Source organism: Nannobrachium achirus (genome assembly GCF_963921795.1).
Source record: "Nannobrachium achirus genome assembly, chromosome: 13".
In the NCBI taxonomy this organism is placed as follows: Eukaryota; Metazoa; Chordata; class Actinopteri; order Myctophiformes; family Myctophidae; genus Nannobrachium; species Nannobrachium achirus.
Window position 1 is genome coordinate 41,032,678 of NC_137833.1, and position 16,425 is coordinate 41,049,102.

The 16,425-nt window shown below is 41.4% G+C and overlaps 1 protein-coding gene across 1 annotated transcript; it reads left to right on the forward strand.

Moving 5' to 3' along the window:
- Nucleotides 1-1,720: 1,720 nt before the first annotated feature.
- LOC308297309 (follistatin-related protein 1-like) lies at nucleotides 1,721-15,235 on the forward strand (the record flags this gene model as incomplete). Its single annotated transcript, XM_080740722.1, has 11 exons — nucleotides 1,721-1,805; nucleotides 3,081-3,099; nucleotides 6,607-6,685; nucleotides 11,416-11,505; nucleotides 12,208-12,337; nucleotides 13,080-13,210; nucleotides 13,477-13,595; nucleotides 13,735-13,847; nucleotides 14,159-14,269; nucleotides 15,012-15,109; nucleotides 15,230-15,235. 11 exons carry the CDS (start codon nucleotides 1,721-1,723, stop codon nucleotides 15,233-15,235), a joined length of 981 nt encoding a protein of 326 aa, XP_080596848.1.
- Nucleotides 15,236-16,425: the final 1,190 nt, after the last annotated feature.

Below are 16,425 nucleotides of genomic sequence, written 5' to 3' on the forward strand. Positions count from 1 at the left end.
TTTGCTTCATAGAGAGTGTGTCAGTGTGCGAGATGGAAAGCACCGGATGGAGAGGCAGAGGGAGGGTGCCAGGGTTAAGAGTGAAAGAGTGTGAGCAGACTTCTAATTCCTGTCAGCGTCCCCTCTTGTCCTCCCTCACACTCCGTACCAGAATGTCTGTGTGTGTTTGTGCATGTGTGTGTCTGTCTGCATGTCTATGCATATGTCACACCTCTGTTATCGTCATGCATTAAACTCGATAACATACCTTGCCTTAAATGAACACGCACACACGCGCACACAAACACATGAACACACTCAGGCGCATGCACTCTCAAATGCAGGAAAGCAAGTGCACACCGCACACACATTGGCTTACTTATTCTGTCTATTTATAGGATGTGCTCCTTTGGTGTTACAGTACACACCAGGAGGGTGGGATTATCTGACCTCAGCACCTCCTCTGACACCAGCTTTTCAATCACACCAAACAGCTGAGAGAGAGGAAGACCACGAGGAAGAGACAAAAAGCGATTGGTCTTTTTTTTAAATTATTATTATTATTTAGTTAGGTAAGTAGGGTTAGTTTTTATTTAAAGGGTTTAGTTTAGGTATATTTTCTTTTCTAGAACAGTAGTTTTGCTTCTGTGAACCTGCACCCTGAAGTCCTGCAAAGATTTTGTCACTGATCAAAAGAATAATAAAATAAATACATTTTTGAAAAGCTATTGTCCTCCACTTTCATGTTTCACTCCCCACCCTAGAGGGGAGTCGTAACATAAATTGGGGTCTCGTTACCGGTCTTAATTCGGCCTAAATTTAATTCCAAAAGTATTTGCAGGGTTTTTTTTCGGCCTTGGGTAAAATGTATTCATATTTGTAATTAATTTGGTCACGCAGCTTGATACAAATTATCCCTAAAACTAGTCTTTAATTTTGTTGTTGTAGGCTTATTCTTGTACATGCGGTTAATTCTGTCTTGGTTAGTTTTAAGTTAAAGGTTACATTGGGTCTGGTTTAGTTTTTTGTCCTCAATCTGGTAGTCAATAACTTGTTTCTGGGGGATTTGGTTGTTGCATACGGTCTTTGAATTTTGATAATGGCTTCAGATGAGGACTTTAAGGATCTAGATGAGGGTGTGCATTACTTTTCGATTTCTCTCACTGTGACTAAATTGGACCAGCGTACGAAGCCAGAGTTGCTTCGAATAGCTAAAGTATTCAAGGCTGATGTTCAAGTAGGTGCAAATAAGGCTGAAGGTAAAGCAAGAGTGATGGAGAAATTGAGAAAGGTATAATAGATTGGGTGTCCGGGCCTGTGGTGGTTCCAAATTCGAGTTCAGGTGAGAGTGAGGGCCGGCGGCAGTCGGTGATGGGGGCTCTTAAGTCTGACATCATTTTGTAGGCGGAGGAGAAATCCTGGTGCCAAGAGGCACCAGCGCCCGTGAATCTTTTCTTCTCTTTCTTGTTGACAGGAAAGTGGTAGAATTATACTTTAGTCGTTATTTTTGTCTCGGATCTGTTGAAATAGCGAGGGACACAGCACTGCCCATATTGACAATAAATCTGCTTGGCACCTGACTACAAAATGATGTCACAGCTTAAGAGCCCCATAGCGGCCAGGGGGTGGGAGAGGCTGTGGCCTTACTCTCTGGCTTCGGGACAAAAGGGTCGGCAAACTGTCCGAGGGGGACCCAGTGGGTCTCGAGCTGGCTCTTCGCCTCTGAGAGGTGGAGCTCGAAATGAAAGCCAAGGAAGCTGAGCTTTTGCGCTTACGCATCAGGGCCGCGGAGCTCAACAGGTCACCTGCCCCTCAACCTACGCCAGGTATGTTACCTAATTCTCCCTCAGCCAATATCAAAGCCTTTGATATTACTAAGCACCTTGCTTTGGTTCCTCACTTTAGAGAGGCCGGAATTGACTCGTACTTTGATGCGTTTACTTTGAACGCATTGCAACCATTGTTAAATGGCCTAAACATTTGTGGAGCATATTATTACAAACTATATAGTGGGAAAAGCCCGGGAGGTTTGCACATCCTTATCTATGAAGGAAGCCAACCGAGTGATGTAATTTGTGGTGTGTGTATGTTCACAAAGTCTTTTTGGCCTGTGTTTTTTCGGTTTCCTCATAACTAATTCTAAATTGTGAAAGGGTATTTGGCCGGTCCGTACTTACTTGAATTGGTTTTTCGTTGAATCTGATATGTTCTATGACTGTGTATAATTCTAAATTGTGAAAGAGTAGTTGGAGTGCTACTTTTGCTCCCACGTACTTACTTGAATTAGTTTTTGTTGAGCTGTGTAATATTCGTTGGTAAACCATTCAGACTTTGTTTCAGACTGAGTCACCAACCGGCAACCACCCAGTTGGAAAATGTGAAATCTCTGTTAGGTCTCTAATTGGATAGACACAAAGACACAAATAACAACGGACTCACTCGCTAGCTTTCGCCGAGGACTGAAGACTCACCTTTTCAGACTCCACCTAAACCCTTAGCACTACTGGAAAAATCAATGACCATACGTGAAGCTAGTTAGCATTTGTTTTTAGGTTTTTAGAAACCTTTTTTACAGATTATATAGTTTCTTTTTCTAGATATATTCATTCACATTTGTTATATTGCTGTTGATGTACTGACACTTAATCTTGTTTATTATTGTGATGTTTATTTGCTTATTGTAAGTCGCTTTGGATTAAAGGCGTCTTCTAAATGCCTAAACTGTAACTGTAAACTGTAAAGAGCCCCCACCCTTTATAAACGTGCATGCAGAGAGAGAAAGAGAGAGAGAGAGAGAGAGAGAGAGAGAGAGAGAGAGAGTTGTTGATGTAGATAATTATTACAACATATTGTGGTGTCTTGCTGCAGGGAAGACCACCAGGGAGGCACGTCACTAGAGAGAGAGAGTGGCATGAGGGCAGAGTGAGGCCAAGAGGACCACACCTCCACCTAGGCTGTGTCATCGAGGGACGGTACCTGCCCACTTTCCTGCTTCATCAGCCTAATGCCTCTACACCTGTGCTCACCGGCTAGGTGGAGGCCACACCTAAAGTAGAGTGCTCGCTCTGCCTCAGTCTCTCTCTGGTTCTCCTGGCGTGCAGACATGTATCTGGCGGTAAGGTGAGATCACCACTATTTCCCTTCAATTTTATGTTCACTGTGAACGTGACTTTGACATTGCGCTGTTCTTCTCTCATAGGCAACCCTGGGACTCAAATACCCTTAACTTCGAGTGTAGAGGAAAATGCATGGACATGTTGTCTATATAGGCCTACTTACCTTCTTGATGCTTTCCTGCAAAACCCTACTTCTGTGAAACATGTTTGTTACACTGTTGTGTCTTGGTTCGATCATTCACCACAATATACATTAGTTTTTCACTGTGCACCATAGTGGACAAGTAGTGTGGCCATTATGTAATGTGGACACAATGTGTGTGTATATATACTATTGTATTTCTTGCAATGTTTTTTGTGTGATGATTGGCAGTTTGTGGTTGCTACTGTATATAATGATGTGTGTGTGTGTACTATACTGTACATGACATAATTATTGGACCCTAATGAAGGCCGCTGGGCCGAAACGTGTTGGTAACCTACGTTTTTAATCATTGCCAAACCATGGACCAATTAAGGCTTTTGAATTTCACTGAATGGAGTGCCTTGGGTTGACCGCCTGATTCTCCCACTTTGATGCTATACTAAAAGGAAGGAACATAAAAGCTTTGACCTACAATTGTTTGTTTTGTTTGCTTTGGTCTGTTTCTGAGTTACTTTCGCTCTGCATTTTCCCACATCCAGACATGTACTACACTACTGACATGTATGTTATGAATACAGAGTTTCAGTTTTTTTTTTGTTGAAATAAAATAACTTCTACTCCTGTGTGTCCTCTCTCTCTTGTTGTCATGATGTCTAAGCCAAGTTCATGAGAGCAGGCTGCCAGACCAACGTTTAGGAGGCGCTAGTATACAACACCCAGAGAATGCCCTTCCCTACTGGTTTCCCATCAGCCAACACTGTTAATTGGGTTCGTTTGACACCTACAGTATAGTCTTCATGGTGGTATCGGCCTACTTCACCCATCACCTGAGGTGATGATACTACTAATGTTATTTTATTGCTATAGTGCTGTTTTTCTTATACTGTAGGTGAAATGTCGTTGAGCTGAAAACAATATTACTCTCTTTATACTTGCATAATAGGACATAACAATAAAACATAATGGGACATAACAATTAAAACAAGTGTGAATGTGGATTGTGGAATCTTGAACATGTGTGGATAGTCTGGATACAGTATGTTCTGCATTCCCGAAATGGCTACTCTGCTATCTGCTGGTAAAAGCAGCACACTGCAGGACGGCAGTCTCGGCCTGAGCTTCTGGTTTGCTCCACACTGCCTGTATATGTAGACTGGGATGCATTCAATTTCAGGGGTTGAAAGCTTATGACATTAAAGAGCAACCTCTGTCTGTTGTAAAGACAGATATCATTTTCACCGCCACACTAGGGATATCAGTAGGTCCATAATGAAACACTTTGGTGCAGTTGGGCGTCTATAGTGGCCAATGCCTTAACTTAAAGGCCTGTCCATACTGTCTCCGACCACCGAATTATGGCCCTATCATAGTACAGTCTGTGGTGATAAGCTATCACCGTGGTGTAGTCTTTTAAAGTCAGAAAACTACAACATTACGTCATTCGCCACGGTGAAGGGCTATCACCGCAAACCCCCGAACTCTCTCCTCTGTTTTTACCTTCATCTCCCCATCACCCCGTTCACTGATTGGTCGATCTTGATCGCGGTAATAGGACTTCACCGTGACTATGATGACCTCCACTATCACATAGTGACCTATCACATTTTTAGGTGATAGCTTATCACCTAAAAGTTGAGGTGATAGCTCTTCACCTCGGACTATGATAGAGCCTTTAGAGTTCAGAAGGCTGCATGTCGGAAAGTCGGAACTCTCCGCCGAAAGGTTCGGTGGTCGGACTCGGAGACAGTATGGACAGGCCTTTAAGTTAAGGCATAAGAGCAATCAAAATACAGCCCGCAGAATCTTAGTCTGGTGGTTAACCTCAGTGCTGGAAAGTAACTAAACTGTACTTAATAAGTACAACTATCTGAATTTCTTTTACTTTACTGGAGTATTTCCAATTTTCAGTACTTTTGTACTCTGAGGCAAATATTTGTACACTACAATTATTTTGTTACTAGTTATTTTCTAGATTATGATTATTATTAAAAAACATATTTACCACTTCAGCCCAATGCTGATCTACAAGCTCGCAGCGCTTTGCTATGTGACTCTTTGTGAGCTTGTAGAGCTGCTATTTTCAAAGGATTTCATACATTTTTGAAATGGGACTGCTTAATTGGAAGGCTACTTTTACTTTTGGTACTTAAAGTATATTTTGATGGCAATACTTTATACTTTTACTACAAGTACATTTTTCATACTGGACTTTAACTTAAAGAATGTAGTACTTTTCCCACCATGATTGGTTAATCTGAATCGCAACGTAATGTAAAATGGGTCTGCTTATACAGTAGGCTGTCCATATCTGCCAACAAACATTGCTAGTTGGACCTTTCAATTGGCTTTATGTTTGTGCAAGAAACATCAATTCATTTCAAGGATCATCAGATAAAATAGAAGAAAAAGAAATACATCAACATAATATGATTGGAGAATATGAAGTAATTAATTGATGCCCTTCTGTAATCTGTAACATTGTTTTGCTGCCTTAACTTATTGTCTATATTTCTTTGATTGATTGAATACTTTATTAGTCAGAAATGTAAACAGCACAAGGTACAGTCAGACAGTACGCTAAAAGGATAACACAAAAAGAAGTCCTGAGGACTTGTTTCCATAATCCATTGTGGTCCTTTGTGGTCAACACAAGTGTGCTGGTTGTGTGCCTTTGAGTCATCATTCCTCAAGAACTACTAGTACAATGTGTGTGTGTGTGTGTGTGTGTGTGTGTGTGTGTGTGTGTGTGTGTGTGTGTGTGTGTGTGTGTGTGTGTGTGTGTGTGTGTGTGTGTGTGTGTGTGTGTGTGAGAGAGTGTGTGCGTGCGTGCGTGCGTGCATGTGTGTATATAATGGAGGGGGGCTGCTTCCATCTGGACAGCTGCTCTTCTCTCATCCCTCCTCCTCTCATCCTACTCTACCCTCCTCCTCCTCCTCCTCCTCTCTCTCTCTCTCTCTCTCTCTCTCTCTCTCTCTCTCTCTCTCTCTCTGTGTGTGTTCATTCATGTCCAGCTGTAGATCAGAGCAGACTGCTCTGCTGGCTATAGTGATTGACTCAGACAGGATCTATGCTTTCTTATTAAATACATCTGACTGACCACACTCACTGTGGTGGAACTGGAGCTGGACAGATTGGATGTACTTCTTCTCTCTAGACGGATGTCCTGAGCCCACTGACTGGCTGCAAACAGACCAACTTGTTTCAAGGCAGGGTTGTGTTGAGAGACTGGTATGGCTTTCTTCTTTGACGTTTCTTCTTCTTATAACTGTTATTGATGTATGTTTTTGCATGTTTATTTTTGCAGTGGCAAATGGTCTTCTTATTTCTCCTCTCCTCTCCTCTCCTCTCCTCTCCTCTCCTCTCCAGGAGGAGGACTGCTAACATGCTCCTGCTCCGGTTACTTCTGCTCCTCGCTCCTCTTGTCTCCTCCTCTCCTCTCACCAAGGTAAGCTCAGAACTGAACATTTTACTCAAGATCGGAGCATGTTAATAATGAGCAATGCAGAATGTAGTAGTAATACACCGTTTGAGGTTCACTGTCTCCATTATTTTACTGGTGGTCAGAGTCAGATGACTGATGACTGTCACCGTTGCCGTAGCTGACATTTTTTCAACTCAATCATGCCAAACAAACATCAACTAGTCTACCGTTGTGTTAAAAATCACACCTAGTTTGAAGTGAGTGGCGCTATCTAAGTATCTATGAGTTAATTGCATCAAGCGTCCCGCTAACCAATCCTGAAGCTTGGCCAATGGGTCCAAACACACTAAAAAATGATGGGTTGTTTTGGCTGGGTTAAGCCTATTGGGTTATTTAATTGGGTTGTTTTCATGCAAATGGGTATTCTGATAACCCAATTCGCTGAGTTATTTCTGTTGGGTATGGTGTTATTAGCTGTTGGGTTGTAATTTCCATAGAATTTGTTGAGTTATTTTGGACTACCCAACACGTTGGGTAAATACGTTGGTCACCATTGCTTTGCATAACAATGCAAAGCATGCTGGGTAAAGCATTTCCAGTGGCATTTTAAGCTTTTAGGAGCAAAAAATGCTAAATGTGTCAATGACACTGTGTGGATATGACACAGTGTCATATCCAAGTGTCTGCCAAGGCAAGCTGACTGACATTATGTCAGAATTTGATTTGTCAGTATTTGAGCTTCAACCATAAGCTAAAGTGCTAGGGTGCTAGGTTAGGATTGAGCTCCCTCCCCCTAGAGGTGAATTAGATGCAGAACCTTTGAGGACTCTTGAAGGTTTAGCCTCTGAGACCATGCTATTCTTCCATGTATTGTCTCATTTTGGTAATGTCAATAAATTAGTTGATATTGTAACTTTAACAGGGAAGATTAGCATAGGCTGAATCGCTTCGCCCATGCTTTGTGATAATGTGATTATTTAATTAAATTGACAACTATCAGTTGTACCGATGAAATTTCAATTTAAAAAAGGAACCACCAACATAATAGTAATATATAATAATGAGGAAATATAATACATTTTAAATAACCCAACACATTGGGTTATATGAATAACCCAACATGTTAGGTTAAATTAACCCAGCGATGGGTCGGTCCAATATTTAACCAGTGTTGGGTTGGGAAACAACCCAAATTGGGTTGTTTTTAACCCAGTGTTTTTGGGTCCAAGGGATGTGCAACAAACTTTGAGACGTTTGTGCCAAGATGTAGGCCATATCTAGGCCAGATGTAGGCCATATCTAGGCCAGATGTAGACCACTCTTCAGTTTACTTTAGGGACCAGATATTTTTGATCATAAAAACATACATCTCCTACTTATATTTTTGATCATGTTTTTCCCACCAGTTTGGGAACCAGACAAAGCCAGCTGTTGGAGCTTAGCTCCTTCCAGTATGGTGGTGGTGATGACTGACAGACAGACAGACAGACAGACAGACAGACAGACAGACAGACAGACAGACAGACAGACAGACAGAAATCTGCCCTACTCTATCAGTATCACTACCTGAAAACCTTTTGACTTTAGTAGTGAGAGTTGTCCAAAAAAGATGATTTCATCATTGATACTTTTGTTTAACAGACATGACTGTCTCTGCGATAGAAGATAAAACAACACATTATAATTTGACATTTATTGTTATAACTGATCATGATATTATTTTCTGTTTTGTTTTGATACATATCCCTATGCACTTGACACCTAATAGCTATATTGTCATTCCCCAGTCTAGACCCACATGGCCTTGTAGTGAACCGCTGTAAACTGCTAACTGCGACAGCAGGTTAAAAAAAAGAAAAATGGTGAAACTCACTTTATTGCTTAAACATGTCGAGTCATTCCGTCCATGGCATAAATCTGTCACAGGGAGTGACAGAGTCGAGACAAATGTTGACTTCTGACACGAGGAGGACCTGACAGTGCAATATCCCTGAGGTGAGAGGGGTCTGCAGAGAGGCATGTGTGTGCGCACTGCGCACGTGCACACAGGCATTCTTGCGTGCGTGTGCGTGTGTGTGTTAAGATGTACTTTGACTGTCTGACTTTTAATTATTTATTATCCATGGAGGAGGATTATTATTGAAATCTACAGTCACGCCCACACACATACGCACGCGCGCGCGCGCGCGCACACACACACACACACACACACACACACACACACACACACACACACACACACACACACACATGCCTTGAGGTGTGCACTGTATGTGATTCAGGTTGATATGATTAATGGCCACAGTGGCGCCTCAGCTCTGTAATAACACAGCAGCCTCCAGCTGTTCGTGAGTGTATTCATCATCATACCACACTGTAAAGTCCTCAGTGTAAGAGGACAGGTACACATGGAACCAAATGGACCGTGCAAACATTTGGTTGAATTAAAAGTAAGGATTTTCCTATGCACAATTCTCCTTATAGGGGCCACACCATGCTTTTCAAAATATATATTTTATATAAACATTGGTTCATAATACAGTTTTATACAGGTTTTAGCCTAAACAACCACTTGGATATTGAAATATCATGTTGTCTGTCTCTAATTCCAAGCCGTTTCAGATGCAATGCCAAAATGCCCTTTGTTGGCTGTCTTTGTGCTAAAATTGGAACGATACAGAGAATATTAGGGAACCACGATGAGAACCATGTAGAGTCAATCTTAATCTTCTCTGTATCGTTCCAATTTTAGCACCACTTTACCTCATGGTTCCACCTCATACCGTATATATTTACTTTACTTTACCGTTCAGACACGCCCATTCAGAAAATCACTGACATGAAAGGCAAGAGTTAATGAATTGGGGGTCTTTGGGCTGGAAGAGGCACTGGGAAGACCAAAACAACAAGAAAAAATGAAAAATGTGAAATTCATGTTGTAGTAACTGCTCGCATGACAAAGAATACTGGGCAAAATAGTCCAAAATAGAACAACACAATACTGCTTCATCAAAGTTGGTATGGTGACTTTATACATTGTCAGATACTTACATGTGTCCGTATTATCATACCAAATACAGCTATAGTGGAGTTAGGAGGTTTTTGACCATTAATGTGGAGGGTTCTTTCCGTCTGACTTTGTCGTTCTGATCAATGATGGAAAAAACAACTCCAGAAGTTGGAGTTGGGTGGTTTGATTGACAGTTTTGAGGATACAATGGAGTTAGGTCTCCTAACTGTTAGGAAGTTTAGTCAGAAGCGCTTTTTTAAAAATTGGTTCAATATAGTAAAACTCACACACAGATGTAAAGGGTATTGAATTACACTGATTTGGTAAGATAAAATAAAAAGGTTGAAAAATAGAGATGGTTTCTGCCCGACAGTAACAATATATTAAAAATAATTGTTTTAACTTGGCATTCCTCAAAAATACTTATGAGCACACGTCCTGGAGTCATCATAATTCATTATTTAAATACTGTTAGAACAACTTTAGGATTTAGGAGTTAGTAGTTGACTCTTGTAAAACAAGTGTCAAAACATCAAACCTAACATTAGTACGGGAAACACTGCTTCCACATAGCGTGCGTGCGTGCGTGCGTGCGTGCGTGCGTGCGTGTGTGTGTGTGGCTCAGCTGGTTGCTAACAACAGGGCTGGTGAGACTGTACCAGATGTCAGCTGGAGATTCACAGGCAGCAGATGTATCTATTGTCTGACACGTGTGTGTGTGTGTGTGTGTGTGTGTGTGTGTGTGTGTGTGTGTGTGTGTGTGTGTGTGTGTGTGTGTGTGTGTGTGTGTGTGTGTGGGGTGTGTGTGTGTGTGTGTGTGTGTGTGTGTGTGTGTGTGTGTGTGTGCGCGTGTGCGCGCGTGCAACACTTAAGTATAGGAATGTCAGGAATGTGTTTAAACTCATGTTTATAGGTGGAAGTGCTTTTCACCTATAGTCATCTAACCATGTCTTTACTGTGTGTGTGTGTGTGTGTGTGTGTGTGTGTGTGTGTGTGTGTGTGTGTGTGTGTGTGTGTGTGGGGTGTGTGTGTGTGTGTGTGTGTGTGTGTGTGTGTGTGTGTGTGTGTGTGTGTGTGTGTGTGTGTGTGCGCGCTGCGCGCGCGCATGTGAATTTGTATAATGTGGCTGTTTTCCATAAATAAATATTACTTTGAAACTTATCCTGTTCTATTTTCCAGGATCCCATAACCGGAAACAGACAAAAAGGTTGAGCCAACATGATCCAAAATAAAAGATGGTTTTTAATTTTACATGAATGAGATCTAGAAGGATTGCAACTGTGAGTTGGAACCAGCTTTAGGTTGGTCTGAATGTGGCCCGGACCGTAGGGAGTTGAGGGTCAAAGCTCCTCACATCAACACCTTATAGTTACACTGGCCAGCTGACACACATGCACGCACGCACGCACGAACACACACACACACACACACACACACACACACACACACACACACACACACACATACACACACACACACACACACACACACGTGCGTGTGTGCGTGCATGTGCTTGTTATTGTCATGCTAAATGGTGTGTGCGTCTCTCTGAATTGAAGGTTAAAGGTCACCATCTGCAGTCTGGAACAGACATACACTCTCTCTTCTTCACTCTCTCTTCTGTGTGTGTGTGTGTGTGTGTGTGTGTGTGTGTGTGTGTGTGTGTGTGTGCGTGTGCGTGTGCGTGTGTGTGTGTGTGTGTGTGTGTGTGTGTGTGTGTGTGTGTGTGTACACGTGCGTGCAGGACCAATCGGTGTGTGCTAAGACATTCTGTGGCGCAGGCAGAGAGTGTGTATCGACCGACAAAGGACAACCAGTCTGTCACTGTGTACAGGTAATTACTCTTCATGTTTAAGAGTGCTGTTCTTTCTGTATATATTGTAGACTCATAATCCATAGAAAAACACATGCATACAGTGTATAAAAGAGCCCGATATGAGGACATGGCATTTTTAGGACATTTTTAAATGCATCCTACGACCAGAGGCGAATAGTTCATCGTTCACATAATGATGGTATTCACAGACTTAACCAAACAACGACTCAAATCTATGCATCAAATTATGTAAAACAGCTTGAAAGGTACAGTATAAAGTCTTGCAGCTACAAACATTTCACTTGTACTGCACCATAGGCCCTTTGAGTAAAATCATCTGGCATCAATATAGGCTACTTGAAGTTTCTGTAAACTTCTGGGTATCTTGACCACAAGTGGGCAGTGTAGTGTGGTGTACGGTATGCTCTGAATTGAGTGATCTTAACTGCTTCTGAACACATGCTGAACTGAGGATGTTCTGTGCATATCATCATTCTAGGCATCTGTTCTGTAATAAAACGCCCAAGATATTTCATGTAAGCAACACGGCTGTAGCTAATAAAAATGAAGGATTTTGTTAGATATACGGTGTGTATGCCAAAGGCCAATGTGCAAGGATTGCCATACTGTCGACTAACTGTCAAATGTCAGTGCTTGCACATTATTGGCATTAGCTTATAGGTCTGTTATGTATCTGTGCGTGTCTCTCTGGTTCTCCAGCAGTGTGACGCCTCAGAGCACTGGGTGTGTGGAAGTAACGATAGATCCTACAGGAACCACTGTGAGCTGCATCGAGAGGCATGCGTCACCCAGACCAAGATACATGTGGCACATAGAGGAAGGTGTCTAGGTTAGTACACACACATGCGCACACGCACGCACACACGAAGGCACGCACACACACACACACACACACACACACACACACACACACACACACACACACACACACACACGCACATGCACGCACGCACACACATTAACATAAGCGTTATTACTGTATGTGTCTGCCTTTCTGGCATAAGAGTTGTGACTGTTGGGTGTTTTTATTTCCAGAAGAGAACAAAAGGACAGACGTCAGCCCTAGTAAGTTTACAGCTCATTATTTTACACACGTTTGTTATAGGTTATCAATTATAACAGGTTACTGGAGCAGCTAAGTTATCGATTTACACTGGAGAAGCTAAGTTATCAATTATCCTCTCTGTTCCTGTCCCTCTGGTCCTCTCTGAGTCTTTGTAATAATAAAAAGTTTGCATCGCAGCTACGAGTGTGCGGCTATACTCTTTTATTGTTAAGTTATCAATTATAACACGTTATAAACTGGAGCAACTAAGTTATCAATTATAACACATTGGTTCCCAAACCTTGTAGCACCAGATCTTCTCTGTCTCTCCGAGACCCAAACTAATGAAAATATCTGATCTACAAGCTCACAATGTCTCAACATGAGTGACAAATGTTTTAGGGATTTCTGAAAGATTAATCTTTTCTTTTTGAAAATCTTTGGAAATAATGATAATAAAAAGAGACACGTGCTGTGATGCAGAACAAGCTTTTCAAAGTGTCTGTCTGTCTCTGTGAACGTATAGTTGTATGTTTCCTGTCTGATCGTGATTGGCTGAGGAACAGAGTGATCCACTGGATTCAGGAAGAAGCAGGAACGTCCAGCCTGTCCTCAAACGGGTCCTCGGTCCATGACCTTTTGCACACGTACTTCAAGGTCAGAGCAGTGTGTCTGTCTTGCATCTTGGTCTGGCCTACTTGTAGGTATTAGTTGTAGTGTAGCTATAGTTACTGTGGTACTGTGATAGAAATTCACAAGATTATTATGTGAGATTATTCAAGTCATATGGGAATATGGATGATCAATTTCCTATTCATCAAAATGTGATAGTTACAGAGTGTGTGTGCGCGCGCGCTTGTGTGTGTGTGTGTGTGTGTGTGTGTGTGTGTGTGTGTGTGTGTGTGTGTGTGTGTGTATTACAGGTCTATGATAATGGAGATTCCAAGCTTGATTCGACAGAGTTTCTGCGATTCCTAGAACACAACGACACAGCCCTCAACCTCACACACTCTCAGAGTCTGGAGAATAGTCAGCTAGTGAGGTATACACTGACACACGCATGTGCACGCACGCACACGCTCGCTTGTAAGCATGCAGGCGCGCACACGCACAAACACACACAAATATTTGTTTTTTTATTACTGACAGTCATGATTCTCTCTCTCTCTCTCTCTCTCTAGGTCTCTGTGTGTAGATGCATTGATAGAGCTATCAGATGAGAATGCTGACTGGAAGCTGAGTCTCGTTGAGTTCATCAACTGTCTGACCCCCACCTACCAACCACCTGAGAGACGTAACACACACATACAATAAATCAATATTACTTCTTTATCTTTAGACTTTTTTGTTGTTGTTGTTTGCAGTATTTGACAGGTGGCAATTTCCTCAAGTGCATAAAATGCTTGACCCCAAAATGAAGACAAAAATTAAACATTTCTAACGACATAGGTAGCTACATCAAACGAATGCTCATTTCTTTGATGAATGAATTATGACCATGTGAAATTTATATTTATGTGTGTGTATGCTTGTGTGTGTGTGTGTGTGTGTGTGTGTGTGTGTGTGTGTGTGTGTGTGTGTGTGTGTGTGTGTGTGTGTGCATAGAATGTGCTCTAGAGGACGAGGTGTTTGAGGATGGCTCTGAGACTCAGATGGAGTGTAACAGGTGTGTGTGTGCCTGTGGCAGCTGGGTGTGCACTGCTCTGACCTGTGATGGTGAGTACAAACACTGGTGTTGGGAATAAACATGTTACTAAATAATGCACTAACTCCACTACTTTTGCAGCAACAAGTAGTATCTAATTACATTTACAATTCAGTGAAGCAGTTAACAATTACTGAAATATAAATGAGCTCATGACTCGTTAAGCAATAACTATCTTAAATGTGTTTCTATAGCACATTACAATGTGCACTAGATTCACCCGTTCCATTCATACACAAATTCACAGCAGAAAAAGGAAGAAAAGAAAAACGTGCAAGGCGCAAATAGGCGTCAGGTGCAGTGTTGATTTCATCTACTAAAACTATGACTTTTTTTCACTGAAGAAAACTAAATAAAAACTGAGCTATGGAGATAGCCTGACACTCAGCCTGAATTAAAAAAATTAAAGGGGTGTGGCGAGCGATTCAGGGTCTGGAACTAGGCTACTATGGAGACTAAATCTAAGACTAAATATATTGACAATTTCGTCAACAAATAAAAATAGACTAAAATGTTATAGAGGGCATTTTATGTTTTTGTTGCGCTCTCCGCTCTGTGTTGCGCTCTGAAAATAGATCACACTACATGTCGCACTGCGACACGTTGTGAGCTTGTAGATTGGCTATTTTCAGCATGCAACCGAATGTACAATCAGCCATTAGGACGGCATCAAAGCCCGCCAATAATGTTTTGGCGACAAAATCAACTGTAGATTAAGTCGACCAAAATCTTGATATTTATCTTGTCTTTCAGGGGAGCAAATAGAGGTGGAAGAGAAGCCAGGAGGAGAGGATGAAGAGATGACAGAAGAGGAATGGAGCAGGAGAGTAGCGGAACTTAATGCTTTACAGGTAGACACATATTGTCTTCTTTGACATTCCTGTTGAATGTCTTCTGTCATATTTATAGGCTACATTATGTTTCCTGTGACCTTGTGCAAACCCCCTGAACAACACTGTCTGTTTCTCTAGGGCTAGGGGACACTCGCCATGGGGACAACAAGGCAACGCCCACTGAATTCACTCTCGCCAGCTTCAAGGCCTTCCTCAACTTAAAGTTCTATATTTCTGTGTTTCAAATTATGAAGCCACTATTTTTATCCAGTATTAAAACAGGATGACCTTTTGGGGCGTTTTGTTTTATTTTTTGTACTTTTTATTCTGTTTTAAGCATGACACCAGCACTACCAGGGCTGAAGATTCAATTTGTATTATATTGTTATAGATTATATTACTAAATGTACACACTTATGGTACTGTACACACAACACACATTGGATGAAAGTAATCACTGGTGGCACATGGTATAAACTGTAAAACTGATATAAATATATGGTATACATACAATCATTAACACAAGGTTGCTAATGTTAATAATTTGACTGTTTTGGTGGAAAAATAAAACATTCCCAGACATCTTTGGTTTATTTTACATTTGAAATAATATTATTCTTTCTGAACTACGGTAATCTACATTTTTCATGCACACAACAATCAAGTGGCATTTCAGTTGGAAAAAGTCTGGGTGAAGTGAGCTGTGCTATTTATGGGTTCATTTCATTAAGCATCCCACGAAGCTTGGCCAATGTGGGATTTGGCAGGACATACGGTACGGAACAGATGCGGGACAAACGAACAAACAGACAAAGCCAGATGTAGGAGCGGTTAGCACCGCTCATAATTTATAGGCTCTATGAACGGGAGTCCCTTTTTTGCAGGTCTTTCAGTCCGTGTGTATCAAAAAAGCACCTCAGTTAAGGTGGAGACGACAGAGGCTCACCGTCTCAAGCGGACTTGATCCACGTGAGACACCGCTGAGTCCTGTTCTTCAGTCCTGTGAATCAAGTTTATTTCTTAGAAAAAACTTTATTAACCAACTAATAATCTGCTATACTATAAAACCCTAGCATACGAATAATGTTGATTAGAATTACTCCCATCATTATTTTTAGACAATACACTATACATTCTTTATAATAGAATAAATTTTAATATAGTTTTTATTGGGGGTAAGTAGCAAAGTACAACACAGGTCAAAAAGTCAGTTTCCCCTTTTACATAGGAAACACAAGAAAAAACAGACAAAAAGACAAAGACAGACCAAAACAAAAAGACAAAAAAATCAGCCAAAGAGAGAACAATAAAAGTAAAAGTAGTTGTTGACAGCA